The sequence below is a fragment of the Lipotes vexillifer genome, unplaced genomic scaffold (genome assembly GCF_000442215.2).
Source record: "Lipotes vexillifer unplaced genomic scaffold, Lipotes_vexillifer_v1.1 scaffold1238, whole genome shotgun sequence".
Classification (NCBI taxonomy): Eukaryota; Metazoa; Chordata; class Mammalia; order Artiodactyla; family Lipotidae; genus Lipotes; species Lipotes vexillifer.
This window is the reverse complement of record NW_006775669.1, coordinates 248,335-273,264: the sequence shown is the minus strand read 5'-3', so window position 1 is coordinate 273,264 and position 24,930 is coordinate 248,335. Positions and strand designations below refer to the sequence as shown.

At 39.8% G+C, this 24,930-nt stretch overlaps 1 protein-coding gene across 1 annotated transcript in view; it reads left to right on the top strand.

Annotated features, from left to right (window-relative positions):
* METTL24 (methyltransferase like 24) overlaps nt 1-24,930 on the top strand; it is a 110,743-nt gene that overhangs the window by 30,845 nt on the left and 54,968 nt on the right. The window contains exons 2-4 of the mRNA XM_007450100.1: nt 2,940-3,038; nt 10,539-10,678; nt 19,577-19,805. Of these exons, the coding sequence (XP_007450162.1) occupies nt 2,940-3,038; nt 10,539-10,678; nt 19,577-19,805 (468 nt within the window). The remainder of the gene's footprint in view (nt 1-2,939; nt 3,039-10,538; nt 10,679-19,576; nt 19,806-24,930) is intronic.

The window sequence follows — 24,930 nt, the reverse complement described above, 5'->3', positions numbered from 1 at the left end:
AACCAAATTAGAATCAAATAGAGCAGGGGTCAGCAAACTACAGCCTTGCAGGCCCAATCCAGCCTGCCGGCTGTTTTTGTAAATGGAGTTTTATTGGAACACAGTCCTGACCATTTGTTTACTTACTGCCTTTGGCTGCTTTTGAGCTACAACAGGCGTGAGGAATTGCAACAGAAACTGTATGGCCTGCAAAGCCTAAAATATTTGCTGTTTGACCTCTTATAGAAAAAGTTTACAGATCCCTGATTTAGAGGAAAACCATAATGTGGGAACTTTATCATTTTCATCAAGAGGCTCCTGGGCCAGGTGCCAGGGTACTTGTCAGGGTCCCACGACAATGATGTGGGGAATTTTAAACCCCAGGGCTGGACAAGCTTCAATGCAGCATTGTGTTGCTGTGCTGACAGCAGCGGCAACCTGGGAAGACCCTCTTTGTCATTAGACGCAAAAGGAGTGTGACCAAGCAAAACTAAGAGGAGTTTGTACTAAAGTGTGTCTGTAATTTATGATTTCATAATTAAGTAATTTCCCAGAAAGAATGACTTTCCCTAACGTTTCAGCATTTCCCTGTCAAACTTATCTTGTATGTATCTGTCTCCCCCACCAGACTGTGAGCACCTCCCAGGAGCCTCCAGGTGTTGTTCCCATGTGTGCAGACCAGTGCCTGGCATAGAGTGGCTGATGCTCAATAAGTATTGTTTGACTGAATGCTAGTCAACAGCTAATTTAGAGAAGGAAAAAAGAAATAGGGGGTGGGAGCCATTAACTGGGAAGATACATTACTTAATGTTCTCAGGCTCTCTCTGACTGGAGTCTCTTGCCTATTCAACCTTCACAGAACAGGAACAGCTATACGAAAAGCCTGTTTCCTAAAAAAAGGTGCCCCTCAGGGCAGACTAACTACATATTTTGCAGGGCTCAGCACAGAATAAGAATGTGGAGCCTCTTGTTAAAAAATTATTAAGGGTGTCAGCACTGAGCCAAACACAAGCCCTTCTAAGACTGTGCAGGTTGCATGCCCATGAAACTGTCCCTGCCTTAAGGATTCCTGAGGAAAAGACAGCCTGTGGGAAATCAGTGAGGGTTTTTTCAGTCCAGAGGACTGCAGGGGTCTCAGCCGCTGTAAGGCAATGCAGACCTGACTAGCCAGTAAGACTGTGGGTTCTCAGGACTTGGTGCAGTGAAGTGAGTCTCATAATGCCTAACCTGGAATAACGCCTTACCACGTACAAAGTGTCTGCATTTATCTCTGACCCTCATGCCAGAGTGTACTCTTCTTCCCCAAGCCCACACACTTGGCTCCACACTGACTAACCTGCTTGACCCCCGCTCCTCCTTGCTTTCCGTTTAACCCCAAGTAACCTAGGCCACCCCATTTAGGGGCAGAAAACCCATAAATGTACTAAAGTGCCTCAGGGCTAGCCTGTTTTGATGTTTCTTTGTGGGTGACAGACAGTTCTTGCCATAATACCTGTCTTAGGCTATTCTGGCTGCCATAACAAAATACCACAGACTGGCTGGCTTACAAACAACAGAAATTTATTGCTCACAGTTCTGGAGGCTGGACGTTCAAGATTGGTGTGCCAGCATGGTTGGGTTCTGGTGAGGGCCCTGTTTTGGGCTGCAGATGGCTGACTTCTCTCTGTGTCCTCACATGGTGTTAGGGCCTAGGGAGCTATGAGGAGTCTCTTTTAAAAGAGCACTAATTCCATTCATGAAGGCTCCACCCTCATGACCTGAGCACCTCCCAAAAGTCCTACCCCCTAACATCATCACACTGGGCATTAGGATTTCAACATAGGAATTTGGGGTGGGAGACAGACGTTCAGACCATTGCAATACCTGACTGGAGGACAATGTGTGTACATGAACAGTCCGTTTATTTTGTCCCCAGAACCTTCCCCTGCCCCTTTCCTCACCTTAAAATGGGGTTTAGGGGCCCATCTTAACCACTCTGCAGGAACCCCCGTGCCCAGACCTCCAGAGTCTTTCCTGACGCTAGGTGTTCACCCTGCCAGCTGCTGGGGCTTCTCCCTGCCCAGGCCCCTGCCCTTCCACATCATACACTCTGGGCAGTACTCTGCCCTTGGGATCACAGTGAGCCTCCGGAGGTTTCCAGGTGGTGACATCTATAGGCGGGGAACTTGAGCTCTAGCAAGGATTTTATGACTAGTGCTTCCTTTTGATTGGAGGGGTCCCCATGTTTTATTCTTCTAGATCACCACTACTTTCCTCCAACCCTTCATCCACTCTGCCCTTGCTGTAAAAGGGGGCTTAGGGTTCTGATCCCCCTGCTCCTGGGAGCTCCTCATGTCCTCAGCTGAAAGCTGGAGGTTGTCTCACAGTGCTAGAAGGCCACCCTTGCCAGCCGTGGTAGTGCCAGGTCCAGGGACTGCTGGCAGGTGCATGGTCCAGACGACAGGTGCACTGAGGTCTAGAACTCTGGGTGCCGCCCCCCGCTGGCTCGGGGGGAAGGTGCCCAAGCGCCCTGAGGATTCAGGCATTATGGGACCATGACAACAAAACTGGCCCCTAGGAGGCACCTATTTCTGAAGCTCTAAGCCTTGGAAACCATAGTAGGCAGGGGAGGTTTTCTCCACATCGGGGAGCGGCTCCGGGTAATACAAAGCCGCAGCTGAGAGAGCCTGACGGGGTCGAGGGGAGTTTGCCTTTGATCAGAAGCTCGAGTCAGACATCCCCTCTAGCTTTTGCAGTCTCTTGCTTAATCTGGTAGCTGGGCTTTCTCAGGCCTCATTTGTCTCCCTGTGATTGATGTGGCCTTATCTATAGCAGCTCCGAGCCAACTCCCTGCCGCAAAGTGCAGCCTTGTTTGTTTTGCAGGCGGCTAGAAGTCTTGCCTCCCTGATGCTCTGCATCCTGCCCACCCCCATCCCAAGCTCCTGATACCTTACACACTGACCTATGTTTTCTCCTTACAGGGTCCCCGGTGGCATATAGACCTCCAGCCTTGGGCAGGCCCTGCTCGGTCCCTGGATGAAGAAGCCTTGAGGTTCCTGAGATACATCAGCACCATTCAGGTTGTGTTTCAGGCACAAGTGGGTATGGAGACTCTGTAAAAGATGCTAATTGCCCCCTTAAAAAAAAATTATTTATTTATTTTTGGCTGCGTCGGGTCTTAGTTGCGGTGCACAGGCTTCTCTCTAGTTGTGGTGCATGGGCTCTGTAGTTGTGGCACACGGGCTTAGTTGCCCCATGGCATGTGGGATCTTAGTTACCCAACCAGGGGTTGGACCTGAGTCCCCTGCATTGGAAGGCAGATTCTTAACCATTGGACCACCAGGGAAGTCCCGCTAATTACCCCCTTTTAAAGAAGGCTGGGGAGTTTCTCAGTGCCTCCTGATAGGGACTTGATAAAGTTTCTGATACCTTGCTGCTTAAATGTATTCACACACTTAGAGGCATATAATAGATGCCTTCCATCTGCTTCGGCATCTTATCCCTTCCAGGAGTATTGTCACCCTGAGATGTTTTAATGATTCATCCCGATGTGTTTTAAAGATCCACTTTAGAAAATTGTTTTGGAAAACCATGTGAAGTGACAGATTTGTGCCCATGAGTAGGCAGTCCAGTGTGTCACAAACCAAAACCATCATCTGGAGGTTCAAATTCCATTTTGTATTTGGAGAAGTCTGCCTTTTCGCTTTTCTGCCACAGAAGCTTGGCAGACAGGGATGCGTTAGGCCAGAGAGTAAAGGAGGCTTTGCAGGCAGTAGGAAGAGAAGCTACTGAATCTGAAGACTCTCTGTTCTTAGGGCACTTTAAATCATTACTGAGCACTGACCTTCATTAGTGACTTAACACATTGTGGCAGCTCCTGCCCGGGCGACCCAAGCAGGCAGAGACCCTCCATTAAGGAGAGTCTATGGCTCTTGACACATTAATCAGGAGGTTCCATTCTCAAGTAGCCTGATCCTGAGGAAAGAGACACGGAAAAGAAAATCAAGGCCCGAGGGAAACTTCGCCCTGAACTGAGAGGTGCTAGTAAATTAGAAACTCAGACTGCCTGTGAAGCTGCAGCTGAGGAGGCTGCACTATGGAGCTGGTATGGCACTGGAGGTCCCTGGGTCTTTTGATCTCCCTTCAGCCCACTCGCTCTTGGCAACCCACTTCCCCTCCCAAACCTCACTGGCGGCCAAGCCCGTTTTTCATCCATGGGAGAGCATATATTTCTGGAATTTTAGAAGGCTAGTTTAAGGGTAAAAGAAAGTCCCATTTCTCATATGATGCAGTCAGACAACGAGGAATTTTAATATTTGTCACCTAGACATGGAAGTAAAAGCTTGTTGAATTCATCATGAGTAATGGGATGATAAATTGGTCCCTGTGCTTTACATAATTTCATCTTATTTTGCTGCTGCAAATTAATTTGGTGGACTTACACAGACAATTAAAATACTGAAATTTTAATTTTATAGTTTGGTTTTACACGAAGAATAAGAAGCTGGATCTCTTACCTATGACTGTAAGAAGCCCTTAAAAGCGCTAGAGAAAAATGAGAGGTGTTAAATTTATGAGTTGAATTTGAGAATTGTGAGCTTCACCCCCCAATATAAATTGACCACATGAAAGCCTCTAAATTCTATTTTATATGTATTTCAGGTTAATGTTCTGTAACTTATAAAAGACATGTTGACTTAGAAGAAGCTCTTGAGGTGTGAAAGTGTTGTTTCAAGCCCATCTTGGAGTTTTCCCGTGAGTTATGGGCTGAGAGGGAAAAAAATCCTTAAAAAAAGCATCCTGTGATGTAGTTCAGTGTTGTGACCCTGGGCAATTTATTTTGCTTGTTTGGCTCTGGCTGTTCTGATCTTGAAAACGAAGAGATTGTATCAAATTATTTCTAAGGTCCCTCCCAGCTCCGTGAGCCTGTACTTTGTTAAGACTAGTGTAGAATTGTTATTAACCAAGTATTACTGAGAACCTACCATGTGCCAGGAGCATAGGCCTTGGGAATACAGTCTCTGCCCTCAAGTGGCTAACAAACTAGTTGGGAAGGTAGATAAATGGACATATAATTATTATTCAGCTTGATGAGTATAATAATAGAGATTTGCTTGTTAAAGCTCGCTAGATTTTTTCATCCTCTAGAAAGAACAAGATAAAGTTCCAGACCTCACAATTGTTTTGCAATCAGAGGTCATTTTACCCAGTTGAAGTCCTGTGCTTTTGTGTGCTTCTGAGTCACTAGACCAGCAGGTGGGAGCTCATCAGAGATGACACTAACTGGTTTAATCAGAATCCTACTGACCAGTGCTCCCTCCCCCTCTCTATGTAATGCAGAGTTTTTGGCTGCTTTGGGAGCTTATGCCTCATTTAGAACTCATCTTGACAATGAAAGCCTGCAAAGCTGGCAGAATATTAGAGTCACTATTACCTAAAATTTTCACAGTTAGCAGTAGTGAGTCATAATGGGCAAGGGAAAAAAAAAACCAAAAAAACCCCCCAAAAAAACCCTCTGTAGGTACTTAAGCAAATTCCACCTCCATCCTCTTACACTGCTTTTATATATATATATATTATATATATATATATATTATATATATATATATAATATATATATATATAATTTCCCTCAAATCCGTGTTCAAGCTTGTAGAGCAAGGCCTAGCATTTGATATGGTTATCAGTTGATTTATTCATTCCTCAATTCAGCAGGCATTTGTTGAGTACCTACTCTGTGTATAACGCTGTGCTAGGCACTGGCTGGGATGTGAAACCTGAATTAAATACCGCCCCCCACAGTGGTGAACGGCTAGGATGCAAGAGAGCTGTGTGTTCTCTAACAGGGTGGACAGATGGGGTGGGTAAACTTCCCCAGGCCAAAGGAGTTTGGGAACAGAAGCACAGAGCAAGGTATTTGGGTAGAGTGGGCATAACATCAAGCTCAGTTTTACTAGGTATTGTTTTCTAATGTGAAAGGCCATGGTTACATCTCTGGGTTCTGGAGTAGACGATACACTGCTGCTAACAAGAAACAGTTAAATCATAAACCCAGTGCTCTGTTCTAAAGGAAGGCTCCAGATCCAGCTTTTTATGGCAACCCCCGAACCATATGCCTTCAGGAAGCATGGCTTGCAGTACGAAATTAATCTGAGCAACAGTTGCTGTTTTAAAAAGAAAAAATACGTTTTAAAGTCAGTCTATCTATCTATCTAATCATCTACCCATCCAACTGATTGTAAGAATGACATAAGAACCTATGGATCTAGAGATTCAGATTTTACAAATTTATAACAATAGTTTCTGTTATATTTACTGCTACACACACATGCACACACACACAAACTGGGATAAAAGCAACAAAAATACAACTCTTTGCTTGATATTTTACCTTTCAAAATAATGTATTTCATTAACATACAGTTTGATTATTGAAGTAATTCTTGCCAAGTCCCCAAAATTTAAGGCCTCCCTTTGCCAGATTCTACTTATGGGTTGGCGGAAATGCTGTTCAGGATACAAAATGAAATGAAAATAAATTAGATCCCTTCAAGTTAAATAACTAAAAAGCATTTCAGAAAACATTTTTTCCTGGAGTCTATTTTCCTTTGTCCAGGCTTAATTCTGTTTATATGGCTAAAATTACAAGGGGAATTAGAGAGAGGGAGAAAAAAACCCATAATTACCTGAGTTAGAGCTTAGCTAGGAGTTACTGCCCTCGCTGATTTTGCCCACAAGAGAGTTCATTGAAGCCCTGGCCATAAATCTTAACAAGAAAGTTTGAAAAATCAATATTTAATTAATTTTTAGGAGCTGAATTTTACTGAGTCCTTACTCCTAGTTGTTTTCAAAAGCTAATGTGTATAAATGAGATGGCTAATAAATGGTTAAAATGGAAAAACCTATGTGTTCTATTTTTGAGCTAGGAGAGGAAAGGGGAACATTAGCAGAGATTGAATGGAAAAGAATGTTTTTCCAGTAGGGATAGCTGTGCAAGATGAAGTCTGTGGAAGAAGAAGAAATGCTTAAAGTGTTAACTTTAATAGAATAAAACCCCACTCCTCAAGGTTCAGTGGAGGAGCAGCTGAACCTCAAAGTCCTCTATCTTGACCATTAATACTTAGCGGACTCTTGGGGGCCTCTGGTTAATTGTAGGGGCCGCCTCTCTGGCCCTTTGCTAGGGGTGAGGTTGGAGAGGCTGCTGTTTTCAGTTGAAAGCTCTGGCCCAAGTGTAGCCTCTTCCCTTAATTTGCTAAGGCACAGGTGAGGCCAGGCTGGAACATTTCAGTGGGACTTTACAAAAGGCTGCCAGGAAACTCACAGGACCACCTGCGTAACAATCACCTGGGGGAGCTTATTAAAATGTGTGTTCACGTGCATTGGCCTCAAAGATTCTGATTTTATAGAATGGAGTGGGACTCAAGAATTTGCATTTTTAAGTACTCCCACATCCATCAGAATGTAGGTGGGCCACACCTTGAGAAACGCAGCGGGAGAGGCTAGAGTTAGGTTTAAATGGTGTTGGGAGGGTACTATGAACAAGTACCTGAAAATGTCAGTCTCCTGATCTGTCTTTTGGAGGCTCTTAGGGAGAGTACATACAAAGAAACAATAGCAAATCATCATACCATTTTAATAAATAAATAAATAATCATACCACTTTAATAAAAATATCCCCAGGAAGCTGCCCTAGAACAAAAGGTTCAGTCTTAAGAGATCCAGGCACGTCTTTGGGGCCAACCAAACTGCCTGGGCTTAACCAACTGCCTGCAGGGGCCAGGGTGTGGAACCAAGTTCCAGTGAAGGTTGAAGGCATCATAATCTACCTACTAGTGAAAACCAGCCAGATGAACATTGAGCTTTGACTAATTAGGTTAGCAGCTTCTCCTTTGGGTGGGTGAGTGGAGGCAAGAAGTGGGCAGGCAGAGGCATAATTTCCATTTATTTGTGGTAGAATCATAGGAAATGAATTATACAAATTAACATGTTGATGGATCCAGTTAATAAGTGTGTTCTGTACTAGTTGCTTGAGAGAAGATTCAGTTCCATTTTCTATTATCACTTTTTTCTTTAAACCATGGTTGTGGATAGAGAAGTATTGAGAGCAAGATACTGGGTTGAGGATATTGACAAAAATTAATCAATAGTGAATCTGAGAAAGAAATGGAAAATTTTATTCAGGCCAAACTGAGGATTATTACCTGGGAGATGGTCTCTCAGCTCTGAGGACTGCTCTAAGGAGGTTAGGGGGGAGGTTATTAGATACATGATTTTGACAAAGGGGTCCATGCAATCAATAATACATCTTCGTAGAAAGTTACTATTAATAGCAAGGAACAGGTATCTTAGTTAATAGTTATAGTGCTTTTCTAAGTATGGGCAGATGCAAGAAACAGGATTCATACATTTTCCCCTGAAAATATCTAACTATCTGCAGGCCTATTCTGCCGGTTTTTCCAGAGCACAGAATGTCTCATCCTGATTTTTGCCCTGAATTCCTTTCAGGGTGTACTGTAGGTCAGTGACTGCAGTGACTAATGAGATTCTTGTAGAACTAGGTGGTGGGCAACATTCTTTATTCTACAATCCCCTCCCTTTTGGTCTTAATTCTGACCAAGGTTTGGGAGGCATTTCATGATCAATTTGTCTCACGGCACTAGGAATTCTCATTCCCAGGTTAGTCAAGGATTTCTTTGATAGGCTACTTAATGTGCTATTACTGGACTTGGCCCTGTTAAGTATAGTCAAAAGCCTCTGGACCATCTGTCTTTCTAGTCTGTTATGGTCTAGGAAATGCTTGCTCTTGTTGCTTCCATTTCCAAAGTTACACTATTACAATCTTTGATCTTACAGGACTGTATATTTGGTCAGTTGTTTCAAGTCATCTAATCATCATTAATTTTATTGAAGGCTCCTTCACACATATGGTAGTACTACAAGAAACAATTATCTTGCAAAATAGGCAGACTACAAGTAATATAGCTAGTGACATTAATAAGGTCCTAAGTAAGTATTTAAGCTAAGAATTTCCATTAGTTGAGGCCCAGTATCTCCCCAGGTCATCTGACCCAGTCTGTTCTGCACCAGTCTCTATCTTTAAGGGGAAAGATGTATTTGCATTGTACATAAAGTTCACCAAAGATGTCTGCACATAGAAGGCATGTGGTGGGTTATAAAATTTCATGTTTAAATTTTTCTTGCCTTAAAATGTGAGTTTTTATTTCATCAAAAGAAAAGAGCAGATAAATATTTAGGATTTCACTTTTTAAGCTTTCCTATAAAATGTCCAGATTCTAGCAGAAGGCTCTCTCTCAGTCACTGATAGATAGTGCTAGGATAATTTTGCCAGGTCAGCCCTAGATTACAGCAATAAGGGAGATGCTGGCTCCATGTCATATGCCCTTTTCAGATTAACATTTTGGAAAATCAGTTAAATAAAAGGATTGGGCAAGTCTGGAGTACTTCTTAAGAAGAAAATTGTCCCGTTATGTTTTCCAATGCATTAAAGCAATGAACCTCAAAACATCCTTTGCATCTGGAGTGGTGTGTTGTCTGTGATGTGACAGCAAGAGCTGCTGCCTGATTCATGGAGCATCATGACGACTGTGAGAGTTTTGAGGGATTAGGCGGAAATACTGTTGCTCAGTAAAATAAATACCTTGGCCACAGAACTTGTTTTCTTTGGTTCCAACAGCCTCAGTTGTGCACACTGTGCCAGCCTCAAACACAAGTCAGAATTCCTCACTAATTATGTTTACTTAATGTGCATTTGAAATTAGAGACTGGCTTCCTTCCACTTGACTTAGATACATGTTCCTTTTGGTTTTCTTATCTAATTTTGATGGATGAGTTAAGAGAGTTGCTTTGGCTAGCTCTGGAAAACCTCCTTCCTGGCTGGGGCTCTTGCCCTTTCCCCCCAGGAGGAATTTCAATGGACCAGTGTATCACAGAGAGGACTGTCTTGTTAGTAGGAACTATGCATTAGTCTCTCTTGACCCCAAGCTGTTTACCTTGGTTAACACATGCTTGGTCAGACCATGGTGGCCCGACCTTATCTGCCTGAGATAAAGAGTAGATAATCTTGTATCCTTCGAAGATCTATGCTCTTGGTCATATCTCACAACTTCTAATAGGAATGCTGTGGGTAACAGACCTCTGTGGTTTGGGAGCACTGTTCTGCATGTCTGGAATGCCCTTCTTGGTCTCAGCCTTTTAGTCAACTTCTGTTCCTCCTCCAAGACTGACACACCTCTGCAGAGCTTTCCTGACTTTTCCTCCCTGCCTTCCTTGCTCCTGATTTGTTCTCCCCTCTATACTTCGTGCACAAGGCTATAGCAGTTCTTAACTTCCCTTCAAACCTGCCTCTAGTCTCCACGAGGTTACTTATAATCTAGTATTTGGAATTCCTCCAAGCATTTTACAGCAGTCTTGTGATTCCCTGGGGAGGGGAGTAGTTAGCAGTGGAGAAGGACATAACTCTCCTTTTTCAGTTTTCAGGGACTGGGAAAGCAGTTAAGTCTCTACCTACCATCTATCACCCGGTGCTTTAAATTATTCACATTGATTTCCAATCCTTACAGATCGCGTGTGACCACGTGAGCACAGACAGCCTGGCTACTGACTCCAGCCCTTCAAAAAAGCCCTGGTCTGTCTGTCTTGATGACAGGTTTGGCTTAGGTCATCAAATTCACAACAAGCAGTGCCGCCTCTATTCTTTAGGGTAAGTACATTTTACAGCAGAAAACAAAAAACGTTCCTGCAGGCAGCCAAGGCTTTTTCAGCAACACAAATTATGAATGGTTGCAGGGTATAACGGGTGCTATGCTTCTTCTCCTGCCATCCTTTCAGACTCATCTGTCTGTTATGTAACTGTGGGCACTTGCAGAGCACCAGTGGCCAGGGCCACTTTCTCTCCCATTCTGTTGGTAGTAAGTTGACAGCTTCCATTTTCAGCATGATGATGATCCTCTTGGTGAAGCCGATGATTCTCAGCTAGAATTAGAGCATTCTTATTAGAAACAGAAAAGTATTAAGAATGCACCTAGAAAAAAAAAGAACAGTGAGTATATTAGAAATTTTATACTCAGTTATGATGAGTGACCCAAGACAAATGGCCACTGTTGGATTTTTATGTTTTATGTTTATTTTATGTTTAATGCCAATGGTAAATCTGTGTGTACTTTTACACTGTAAAAAGAAAGAAGAGGGAACTCCTATGAAAATAATGAGATTTTGTCAAAACTGTGGGAAGTTATTGATATTCAGTTATTCAGGCTGAAAATGACCTAAATGTATGCATAGATATAGAGAGCTTTTTGTAAAAGGGTGAATATAAAATAATGAGATTATATAAAAAATATACGAAACGCATCAGTATTCATATAAACAGTCCCGAGAATTTGCAAATTATATGTGTCTCAAAAAAAAGGTAGGAGAGGGTTATTTTTGTTTGGAATACTCTGTTGCATCGACTCTAGAAGCTGTGTGGTTAGGTTCTCAGGCAAGATCCCTGGAGTCCTTTACAAAATACTGGGGACCCTCACAAGTGTCCTCTGCTTATTCCTCACCGATAGGTTTCATCTCCTCTATGATTTACAGGCTCATGAGTGACAGCTGCCACCCAGAATCCTAGATGATAAGGGTTCAGAGCTGACCTTTGGGTACTGTGGAGACCCACCAAAAGGTGCTAACACACAGAGGATCACAACCGTTGTCAAACTTCACCAAACAAGAATTCTTAGAGTCATTGTGGATTAAAACAAAAGCAAAAACAGCAAATTTGAAATAAGTTTCGGGATAATGGAGACATTCTTCTATGGGTTAAATGAAGAGCCATGGTATATATCAGTGGAGTGTGGTACACGGTAGGCACTAAATATATATTTGCTACATAAAGATTGCTTGAGGTAAGAAGACTAAAGAGGGAAGCTGGTTCTGCCATGGTTTAAACTAGGAGCCTGAAGATTAGGAAATGAGTTGCTCAGCCAGTTGATTAGAACAGAGCTCTTTTTCTGGGAGCCCACCAGCTATGATGCAAGGTTGTATAAAGAATGGGAACTTGGGACAGTCGAAAGTTTATTTTATATCATATTAACAATGTATGAAAGTAGGTCATAGAAATAATGGCATAGTACTACATGCAAATTAGAGATCTCAGCTTGGTCCTATTTTCTTGCTCCAAACTGCCTTTATGTTTTGGTTAATATTTTACACCCCGGAATAATTTCATTTAAAGCATACAACTGTGTAAAACAAAGCTGCAAAAGCTGTTTTGGGGGAAATTTTTCACGTTCCTTTTTGCTTTCCTTATACTTCAGAGCCATTAGATGAAGTGGTTCTGCTGTGAGATTTCAGATTATTACATGTAAAAAGGTAGTTTCTTATTTTCATTTAAATGTTCACTATTCAAAATCAACTTTGTAAAGAGCAGATAGGAGCAGTTGAATTCCACTGGGAAAAGAAATGAATAGATTTTAAGTGCCAACATTTGATTTAAAACCTAACAATGCTTAATTGAAAACTGGAAACTAAAGAAAATATTTCTTATGTCCTCAAAAAGGATGCTTTGGATTGTGGATGTTTATGTTGATTGTCCTGTTACTCAGGATTGAGAATCTTCTCAGGTGAATTGCTTGCTTCAGGGGCAGGTAAATAGCCAACTGACAACACCTCAATTGATGCTGAGGGAAGAAGTGGTGGTCCTGAGGTACAAGCATTTAGGCGTGTTGGGATAGCTGTGAGATAGGTGGGGAGGGCAGGTGGCAGGTGGGTCACGGGGCGCCCACATCCAGGCAGTATGTGCTCCAAACCTCAGGGCTGTGGCAGCCATTCCTATCCTGAGCATAATGAATGAAGCTGCAACGGGGGGCTGAGGGGGGGTGGTGGCCTTCTGGGGGTGAGAGGAAGAAGGGATCTGAGGACATACTGATCAGAAAGCAGAGGCTGAATGCCCTCCTTCTGATCCATGTCCTACCTTTCTTCCACTCCCAAGAACTGAAGCAGCCATCACCTCTACCTTCTCTCTGATGTCTGAAATTTCTTTACTAAGAATCAAAGCTTTTTATTCTGTAGTTAATGTAAAAGACATTTTTCTAGGAGAGTATACTCTGAGTAAAGTTCAGTTGAAAATTTAAAGAAGATCATTTTTAATTTTGAAAATGGATAGAATAGACCAATTAAGATAGGGGAAGGCACTGAAAAGGAAGGTTATGTTAACGGAGAAAGAGAAAGAGAAGAGATGTGAGGAGAGGCTGTGGGTTCACATGATAATATTGTCTACTGCACGACTTTAGATGGGGCCTGCCCTGAAAGTCTTTTTGTGTGTGAGGTGGAGGGGTGATGGTGGGGAGATGGGGTGGGTATGAGGGTGGTAACTAAAGTGCATTGGGAAAATCATCTTTTTATCCTTCATGTCAAAGATTATATTTCAGGGGTAGGAGTGGGAATAGAAGAGAAAACTTGAGAAGGGATAATACATAGGTAAATCTTTTTCATCTCTCCTTTAGTTCTCTGACATGTTAATACCATTTGGTTTGAAGACAGATTCTCAATGTGAGACAGAAGAAAATTTGATACATGATACATGGTTAGGCAACAAGAGCCAATCTTAAGCAGAAAATCTGGGACTTCTGGTTGCCCTGAGCATTTCAAGAGGAATGAATGAGCTTCAGAGCCAAAATTTTTATCTTTTAATAGTTTAATTAGCACAGCCGGAGCTCATATTCTTTTTTTTTTTTGCAGTACGCGGGTCTCTCACTGTTTTGGCCTCTCCCGTTGCGGAGCACAGGCTCCGGACGCTCAGGCTCAGCGGCCATGGCTCACGTGCCCAGCCCCTCCATGGCATGTGGGATCTTCCCGGACCGGGGCACGAACCCGCGTCCCCTGCATCGGCAGTCTTCCCACCAGGGAAGCCCAGGAGCTCATATTCTATATGAATGAGGAATCAGAAAATCATGGACCCAAGGACCCTTTTTAGACAATTTTTTTCCTAATCACTCTCCCCATGAAATTTTAATACTATAGATACACCGTATATCTGTTTATGTAACATATGTATTATCTATGCTTTAGGCATAAAAACAAGAAGATATTTTTTGGCCCTCAAGAATCAATTTTTGCCCCCTTAGGTGTGATATCATCCCTGTTAAGAATATATTTTAGATGAAGTCTTGTCACTTTATACAATGTTATTTAATAAAAATTAATAATTATAAAATATTTTAATCCACTATTCAATGTCATTTATGCTTTGGAAAACCTATTTCTCCTCTAGTAGTTGGCAGTTTACAGATTTAGATAATTATTTGGCCAGATTCTCTGGTTCCTGCTAGGATGAGGAATGGACGACTGAAACTCCTCCTGGGAAAAACACTGTCTTACTTCTTCCAACCTTTCTGTCTTCAGTGATGAGAGTTAAAAACTTTGCCTGTATCTGCTCTGATTTTATTTTTTTAAACAGCTTTAAATTGAGATATAATTCACATAACACACAATTCATCCATTTAAAGGGTAATTCAATGGTTTCTAGTCACCACAGTCAATTTTAGAACATTACCATCACCGCAAGAAAGAAGGCCTGTACCTGGTAGCACTGACTCTCAGTTCCCTCCAACCCTCTTTCAGCTCTTTGTCTCCCAGTCCTAGGCAACCACTAATCTACTTTCTGTCTCTATAGATTCACCTATTCTGGACATTTCAGATAAATGAAAGCATATAATATGTGGTATTTTGACTAGCTTTTTCACTTAGCATAATGCTTTCAAGGTTCATCCGTGTTGTACTTCATTCCTTTTTACTGCCAAATAATATTCCATTGTATGGATATACCACATTTTATTTATTCATTCATCAGCTGATAGACATTTGGGTTGTTTCCACTTTTTTGGCTACTATGAATAATAATACTATGAACAGTCATGTATGAGTTTTTGTGTGGACATATGTTTTCATTTCTCTTGGTTATATACCATTTTATGCTCCCACCAGCAATGTATGAGGGTTTCAATTTCTCCACATTGTCATCAACACTTACTATTATTGGTCTTTTTGATTATAGCCATCCTAGTAGATGTGAAATGGTATCTCATTATAGTTTTATTTTGTTTCTCCCTACTGGCTAACGATCTTGAGCATCTCTTCATGTGTTTATACTCTGAGCTTTTGCTTCTTAGGGAACATAAAGGATAGTCACTTTAATACTCTTAGAAATGTTTTAAAAGAATAACCAAGGACTTGAAACAGTGCCACATCCATCCCTTCTACTCTTCAGTAACAGTAAAGGGGATGCAATTGCCAGCACTGTAGCTAGTTCAAGGGACATTTTTATACAACATGGGAAAGGCATTTCCTCTCTCAAGAACCTTTACTTATCTGCTGCATAATCATTATAGTGATTAGGCGTGGTGCCCCCTAGAGTTGTTTAGTGCACATCCCGCACACCCACACTTAGGGATCCTAGTTGTTGCTTTCTGAGACATCAGGAGAGGAGGGCAAAAATTGTTACTCTGTTATTCTACTACCTTTGGCTGTTTAGTCCTGTAATCTGCCCCCCTTCCTATTTCTTCAACAAATCCCTCATATTTGATGGCCTTTCTGTACTGAAGAGTTTTTGTGATCTCAAACCTCTCCATTAACATATACAGCATAATATTTATAAGCATGAGTTATATAATTTATCTCTCTGCCATATAGAAGGATAGGTTACAGTCTTCATGAAGGCTTATACCTTTGAATATATGTATTAACAGCTTAACTATTTCAAAAATGGGTTATAGTAGAAATTGCTAATTGTCCCCCAGTATTCATTCTTCCATTCTTCTTTGATAAGGGAACTCCTGAGTTTAGCAGGGCACGTGGCCACCTTGCTAAAGATTGCATATTCTAGCCTTCCTTGCAGCTACAAGTGGCCATATGACTAGCTTTGAGCAATGTGATATGAGTGCAAGTGATGTGTGCAATTTCTAGGCCATGTGCCTAGGAGGAAAGGATGTGACCTTCACCTCCCCTTTTACTTTTCTTGATGTCTGGAATGCAGTTGTGATGGCAGGAACTGGAACAACTGTCTTAGACTTTGAGGTAAAAGCCATATGATCATGATCTATATCTATATATGTATATATATAGATACAGATAGACAGATAATTTCTATAAAGTAAAATTTTCTACAGTGAATTCTCTTTCCAGTTAAATAAGAGCAGAAAATGGTTTCCTTATAGACTAAATACATTTTTGCTATAAAAAATAATTTTCTTTTACTTAGTTTATTGTAGTTATTTGTTCAAAAATCTTTCTTCTTTACTACTTCTGAGTTTCAGATCAAGGATCATATTTAATTTATCTGTCTGTCTCTGGTGTCTAGGGTACTGCCTTGAACATATAAAGTGCTCTGTAAATATTTATTAATAAACATGAATAAGTCAGTGAAATGTAGCCCATTCCATGCTGTGTGGGATATTGTACTGTATATTCTGGGAATTCCAGACCCTACCTAATAGTTTTCTTTTACTTAGTGCAGCATTTTGTGGGTTTGTCTGTCATCATTCATCTATCTCCTCAGCACTAGGGATACATAAATAAGCAAGATTGACACAGCCCTTTACTTCATGGAGCTTTACTATCTAGTAGCTGACAATTTCCTAGATCCCTAAGTTCACAAATATTCCTTCCATGATTCTGTGTCCTACCCTTACTTGCAGTGAGGTAGAGTGTAAAGAGCACATGCTTTGGAACTACCTGGATTGGATTTGAGTCCTGATTTTACCCCTTTGGGCCACTTTTTGCAACACTTATGTATATTAAATTTGTTCTTCCTCTTGCTTTTTACACCTACCACAAACTTGACTAATTTAAACTAAGTGTGAAGAAGTAGCAATACCATTTTGAATAAATGAAAGAATTACAGATCTTGATTAAATAAATGTAGTTTATTACTTTCCAGTACAGTACATATTATATATTTAGATTAAACGGATTTTGTTTAGTAAAAGTAGCATAACAAAGAATTTACAAATTTCAGTAGTTTCATGTTATTTAGTGTATCATACAAAATAGTTCCTCTTCATCTAATGATTAACTTATATATGTGTATGTGTACTTATGGTATTTCTAATAGAGAATCCTTGTACATGTGTAGAAAATCTCTGGAAGGATACACAAAAAATTGCTAATTGATTATCTCTGGAAATTGATGGCTAAAATTCTCGCGGTAGGAAACTTTTACTTTTTGTTTTATATACTTATATACAACTTTAACTTTTTCTGTGTTTGTTATTTTTTTAATTGTAAGAAGCTAGTTTAAATTGAAAACATAGCAATACATAATATAGTGCCTTACTAAAAAAAACTAGTTACACAGCTGTTATGTGGTTAATTCTTAAAAATTTCTGAGGGCTTGATTAAAATAATACATATTTTACAGTGGAAAGTGTTTTCTTGAAATTATATTTTGAAAATTCATGGAGAAATCATTCACTTTTTTACATAGAAAATTTATATGGAAATTATATTTAATGAGTACTTATTTGACTAGTGTTTTGTTCTCTTAGTAAAGCTACAGAACTGCCATTTTTCCATTGGGTTCCATGTTTCCATGATAACACAGGTTTTGCTCATCTAAATTTCAAAAAATTCTTTTTTTTTGGCCATGCCACACGGCTTGTAAGATCTTAGTTCCCCGACCAGGGATCGAACCCAGGCTCTTGCAGTGAAAGCGTGGAGTCCTGACTATTAGACTGCCAGGGAATTCCCTAAATTTCAACAAATTCAATTAAGTGAAAAATCTCTTGGGACAGGTGAGTTCTCTAACATTCTGATCTATAAAGAAAGAAATCTGTGTACTAAAAAGTGCTTTGCAGCATCTACTGCAACTCTTAGATATACATTTAATGCCAGGTTTATCAGTTAGCTTTTGCTATGTAACAAGTCACTCTAAAACTCAGTAGCTTAAAACCATTATTTATTGTTGCTTACATGTCTGCAGATCAGCTGAGCTTCAGTTGATCCACGTCAGGCTCAGCTGAGAGACTTTACTTCAGGCTGAGGTGGCTAAGGGCAGCTCTGTGTTTCATAGAAGGCCGGTGGATTGTCTGGGACACCTCTGCTCCTCATGTCTTTTAGTTTCCTGAGACCAGCAAGCTATCCAGGGTATGTTTTTGTCACAATAATAGTACAAAAGAGTGAGTCATTGTTCATTCTTGAAGTGCTCGAAGCCTAGGATCAGGACTGGTATCATGTCCCTTTCTTCCAAAAAGCAAGTCACATAGCCAAGCCAAAAAATCAAGGAACAGGAAAGGACACTCCATCTGTGATGAGCATGGCAGTAGTGTGGATGAAGGGGTGAAAAGTTAGGGCCTGCAAGTCAATCTGCAACACCAGATTAGACAATGAACAAATTGGGGGAAAGCTTGGATAGAGATTACAATGGTCTGAGCTGTGTGGGTTCAATAGGAGGTTGAAAATAGGAAGCAGGATCTCTTGGGTAGAAGGAATGGGAATGTTTGTGAGAAGAGTGCTGAATTTTTTTCTAGCCAAAAGTGTCAAGAGAATTATAGCTGAAGAATAACAGAGGGCTAACATGACATGGGTCCAGTGAGATTAAAAGAATGTAGTGGGAGTGAAGGAAGAGAACAAGGCAAACAGAATATTAAGAATGTTTAAGATATCTGTACTGAAGACTTATTTTAGTTAACTAAATTGTTACCCAAATTATAAAATAGTCTGTAATAGTAGAGTCTAAGAGGATGAAGCATTTCTGCCCTGGGTTCAGGTTTGGCCAATGCATTATAGATACTCTGGGATTTTGGTATCTTTAAGCACATCTAATTATAGTATTTGGGGCAGAAAAGTCATAATAACCATTTTTTTAAAAAAATCATCTTCTCGGTTAATTTCATGTTTTTTCATTCAAAATGATGCTTTAATCAAAATTATGAATCTTACATCACCAAGTAAGGAATATTTATGAGTAAATTAAAAATTTGTAACTATATGAATATTCCACAATATGTGTTACCTAACTGGGTACTTAAGTACAATTAATTCACGATTTCTACCCCCTGCTGATGTGAATTTAGGTGATACACCTCTTGCTTCTTGAGTACTAGATCCAGTAGAACCACATACGTCTGCCTTTTTTCTTTAACTGTACTCTTTAAAATGCACTCCGTTCTTAAGAAAACAGCTGTTGTCTTTAAGTCAAACTCCATGCACAGCACCATGGCCATGCACCTCTCCCTAAGGGAACTGATGCTCAGACTTATATTTTTGACATATTCTGAGAAAATCTCTTAAGACGACTAGATAGTCTTCTTTGTTTCATGGCTACTATAGTTTATATCTTTTTTTAAAAAATCAATTTGATATGCTTCTACATGTTTGAACATGTGATTCTCTGGTCTGCATTTAGCACATAATTTCTCTCCTTTCTTTTATCCAGAAGCTTTTAGCTTTAATGCTTTTTGTGAAGGAAGGTTTATGGAATGTGTACAACCAGCCATATGTTAAAACAGGAGAAGGCTTGATATGACTAAGAAAATTGACCTTGGCACTGTCATTTTTGTCAATACAACACTTTTGCTCCATATATTTTTTTGTTGTTGATTTTCATCCTCTTTCTTTATAGGCTGGGAAGTGATGATACCCATTTTGAGGTCGGCATGGCCAATGATGGATGTGAAGTGCATCGTTTTGATCCTACTGTTAAATCAGCTCATGTTCTGGAGAGTGAGCGTTTTTGGTATCACCGCTTGTCTGTCGACTGGCGGGACTCCCATCCAGCTGTTGCTGCCCCAAAACCATATAGCAACACCAGAAAACTGAGAACCATTTTGAATGAATTTGGGCATCACAAGGTCAGATTTTTCATTTGATTTCATAGTTAAAGTGAACAAACCCATAAGCTTTTTTTTTTTTTTTTAATGCAAACCAAGGATTGGATAGTTGAAGGTCCAGTTTTAACCTTACTGATCACTTATCATTATTTATAGAGTCAGCTCTGTAGATATAACGTTTTGGCAAGGATAGAGATTTTAAATTGATTTCAAGATTTTAGTTGCTGTTGAGTAGTGCTAAGGTTTTGACCAAGACTGGGCAAGCAGAAAAAGAAACTTACTCTGGTGTGGGCTCAAGAGTACCATTTCCATTTGGGAATTGATTTTAAATTTCCAGACAGAGCAAACTACTTATGTCAGCTTCAAATACAAAAAGTAATCAGAACCAGGTTTGTGTTTGATAAGAGATCGCTCGTGTATCATGTTTCTCACTGTTGTAACAATGATTTTGAGTCTCCAGTCTCTTAAAGGTCAGAAGATACATGTAGCTTTGATTAAAATGTACTTTGTAAAATTGAATGGACATTATATGTATTGCAACTGATATAATTATGTCAAAAGACCTCAAATCTCTACAAATATTTTATTGTGAATGGATAGCAAAAGGAAACTCAATCTTTGAACTGCGTTTTTTGAAAGCAATTTTTAGACGTGACTAATTGCATTCTGTAGGTAGATACTAGAGAAATTCTCTTGAGTGTAGTTGTCGTGCCTTTGATTACCATCTCTTCTTGGGCTTGGCCTATTATTCCCAGCCAGAGATGACATGTAATTTAGGACATGCCAGAATGGGTGTTCCTGAGATACAGTGTACATGGAACTCAATTTTAAATCTGAGTTGGCTGCTTGATCTTTAATAAAAAGACTTTTCCTCTGCATTGTTCTTTTTGCTCCCCTCCCCCTCCTCCCCTTCCTCCTCCTCTTCTTCCTCTTAAACAAAAATCCAAAAACAGAAACAAAAACTTCCTTTAATTGGACAACAGGAACTTCTTCAAGAACAACTTCAAAGAATTTGGTGTTCTTTTAACATGTGTTTTGAATTTTGATTTGTATTTGTATTTTGATTTGCCATTCAGAGTAACTAGCATTTAATAGTTAGGAGCCTTAATGAAACACATATAGGGGTTTTTGCGTAAAATCTTTGAACAGAACCCAAAGAAGTGAGAGCATTTTTCAGAATATTATTTTGTTTTTGCTGCATGTTACCTTCATAGACCTGTTTTTTGCAGCCGAAAATTGCAGGCTTGACCCTTTTAGCATGTCAACTCTAGGTTATTCAAAGAGCTAACTACTGATTCTTTGTGTTCATTTAGGAGTCTTGCTGCTCCCCCTTAATGCTCTTTACATCCTGGCCCTCCACCCCCATTCTTCAAAGAAAAGACTGAGTAGAGAAAAGAGGTGAAACACAAAGCCATTTTGCTTTTTTTGGATAATATTTTAGCCAAAGATTTGGAAAATGTGAGGATAAAATTGACTTCGAAAAATGATCTGTGGATATAATTTATCTGTGCCACATTTCATATGAAAAACGTGTCTTCAGATAACCAGGCAGGCACCTGAATTGTGCTTGTTTAATTAACTCCATGGGAGCTGCAGTGGGCAAACCTTTATGCTGTAGCTGAAGCATGATGCCTTTTACAACACTGCTCCTGAGACAGCAGAAATATTTACAGTGATACTTAAAAAGGATAAATGTTTTAAAGGATTTTTTATATTCTTAGGGCTATTATTTTATTGAAAACACTAATAATGACACTTAGAAGTGATTAAGATGGTAATTTTATGTTACGTGTTTTTTACCATAATAAAAAAAAAATGGAGGAAAGAACCCCATAAATAATGAAAGTGATCTGGCTCAGAATTGCCAAGTATGTATTTGTTGCTTAAAAAAGAGTCCCTTGCTGAAAATTGAGAAGATGCTGGTATTCTTTCATAGAGATTTTTGGGGTGAGTGCTTTAAAACAAAAACAACAAAATCTGAAGCCATTGGTGAGTGATTGCTTCCATTAGGAGCATGCTTCTAGCTAGAAGCTACGTGGTGCCAGATAAAAGGAAACCTCATTTCTGGCCTGCAGCAGGCAAGGTCTGTTTTCATTTCTCTGCATGTGTACAGACCCTGGTAAATACGATGTAGCTCTGGCAGGGAAAACAAATGGAAAAAACACACTAAAAAATGTCAGTGTGTTTGCCTTGCCTCCTTCACTTATTTTTCCTGCAAGTGACCATGGAGACCAAAGGGGTTTTGTTGTTTTGTTTTCACTTCATGACTTTAAAATATCACATATAGTTTTGTGATGTTTTCCATTTTAAGGAGTTATTTTCTTCTTCTCTTTAGCCATATGTACATTCCAGCAACTCAGGCAAAAATGTAGGCAAAAATGAAAGGCAGAATTTTGAGATGGTGACAGTAAAATGCATGTGGCTTTCTTACTGCTTTTAAAACTCTTGGGTAATTTCAACTTCAAACCGTAAATCAGAAAACCTTTCTAAAGCATCAGGTGAGAGCAGCTGTATCAGCAAAAGTGTGTGCACGAGAAGCCCAGTCTGTCACGGAATAATATCACCTGGATCCAGCATTATTTGGAATGATTAACTGTCTTCTCTTGGCTGAAGTGCTTGTTGCTGTAACTATGCATAAGAATTTTTCCAGAACATGACTAGAAATATCGAATCTGAGATTTCTGCTCATATTAATCATAATGGGTGCTTTCTTCTGAAGATTTTATTACACAGAGTATCCTAAATGATCCAGGCTGGTTAATGAGAATTATTATTTTCAGTCATAACCATGCTGAAGGTAATATGAATAACAGGACTGCATTAGAGCTTACCTCTGTAAGCTCATTACTCTAGGTTTGAGGCATGGGTGCTCTTGTTGGTTTTTTGGCATTGGGCAAGTCATTTAACCTTTCTGGCGCTCAGTTTGACTGTCAGTAAAATGGGGATAATGATACCACCTAAATGGATTGTTTCTGAGAATTGGGTCAGAGCACACAGTGTGGAAGCCTTTAGCAGAGTGCCTGGCATCAGTTTGTCATTTGATTGTAAATTCAAAGAATGTTTATTAACAATTTCAGTAAGTTTTTACTAAATTTTATAGAAATGTTTTCTTTTTTCTCTGTTTCCAGGGAAAATATATCGGCAATTTCTTTGGAAATTGCTAACTGCACCTAATTCTAGTCAAGAGTTTTTTGTTTTTTGTTTTTTTTTTTTTTTCTTGCGTTATGCGGGCCTCTCACTGTTGTGGCCTCTCCCATTTGCGGAGCACAGGCTCCGGACGCGCAGGCTCAGTGGCCATGGCTCACGGGCCCAGCCGCTCCGCGGCATGTGGGATCTTCCCGAAACGGGGCACGAACCCGCGTCTCCTGCATCGGCAGGCGGACTCTCAAGCACTGCGCCACCAGGGAAGCCCTAGTCAAGAGTTTTGAATGAAAGTTTTGTGTGAAATTGAAGGGAATTGGTCCTTCAGACTTGGTCATAGAAGAACTGTTCTTGTTTGCCGCCTAGGGCACTGAACAGCTTTGCTCGTGATTGTATAGAAAGTAAATCCTGTGCTGTATAGAAGTGAAATAAGCTGCTGAGAATTAATTCAGAGCAGATGTAGACCATGGGGTTGGGGCTGCTGGTCAGGTGATGCAGGTGCTGCTGACTTCTTGCTTGTTCAGCCCTGGAGGGGGCAGGTCCTCCCTCGCCCAGGACGTTGCCCCCGAGGCTGAGTGCCCGCCTGGACTCTGAAAGGAATGCCAGTTTCTGCTTTCCTGGGCAGCCAGCCCGCTATTAATTGCAAAACATCTGTTGTATGCTTGGTGCTGTGTTTAAAGAGAATATGAGCTTTGAAATTAAACTACAAAAAGATTCTTTTTTCTTCTTGCTTATCGAGTTTGCAAATATAAACAACATATTGATACTGACCTACATTGAAATGCTTGTTGGGAATACTGTTCACACTTTGCTGTTGGAAATGGAAAATGATAAATTCTTTCAGGAAGAACATCGGACCATGTGTATAAGTTATGTCACTTTTTATTTCTAGAAATCTTCTTTGCCTTAAATTCTGTTTTGTCTGCTGTTAGTTCTGCCATACCAGCTTTTTTTATTGGCGTGGGGCAAGTATGTTTTATATTAAATGATATTCTAGAGTCCTTTATTTTTATATTTTTTGGATATAGTTTCAGTTTATGTGTAGCCTGTAAGAGTGAGAGGTTAAATATAGGCCTGGATTGTATTTTTAAATCCAATCTGAGAGTCTGTCTTTGAACAGGTGTGTTTAATTCACTTACCTTTATTGTGATTACTGGCATATTGGACAAACTTCAGTTCTTTTAAATTGGGCTATTTTTAAAAAATTCGTCTTGGTTACCCTTAAATTTTAAATGTATATAATTAACTATAAAATTTTAAAACAATGTATCAAATTATTCAGTATTTCTGTATTTCTCCTAAACACAACAAGGATCCTAGCAACTTAACTACCCATTGAATATGAGCCCCACATTGCTATTATCTGGAGTTTTAGTTTACCTCTTTAAAATTTTTATATTTTCTTTTGAAAAGATGTAAACATAAAAGTTGGAAGTTATGAGAATAAGAATAATACAATGAACTCTCATATATTCATCACTGAAATTCATCAGTTGTTAATATTTTGCCACACTTGCCCTCTCTCATTTGTACAAATATTACATATGCATTTGACTGTTGTCTTTGCAGATTTTTAAAAAACTCAATGGAAAGGAATGGATGGATACTTCTATAATACATCTATCAATGTATGTGAATTTAATCCATTTGTATTTATCGTGATTGCTGATATATTTGGATTAATTGCATCTTTGTTATATCAGATGGCATCACGATTAATGTTGAAACGATGAAAATATCCTTATTAAACTCGGGGAAAAATAAGGATACCTGTCATTATCATTAAAAAAAACTGGATTAGAGCTCTTTAAAAAAAAAATCTTATTTTGAGATAATTATAGATTTGCGTGCAGTTGTAAGAAATAATACAGAGATCCCATGTACCTTTTCCCAATGGCAAACCCATAGTATGATATCACAGCCAGTATATTGACAATGATACAGTTCAGATACAGGCCATTTCTAGTACCGTCAGGATCATGTTACCTTTTTTTTTTTTTTTTTT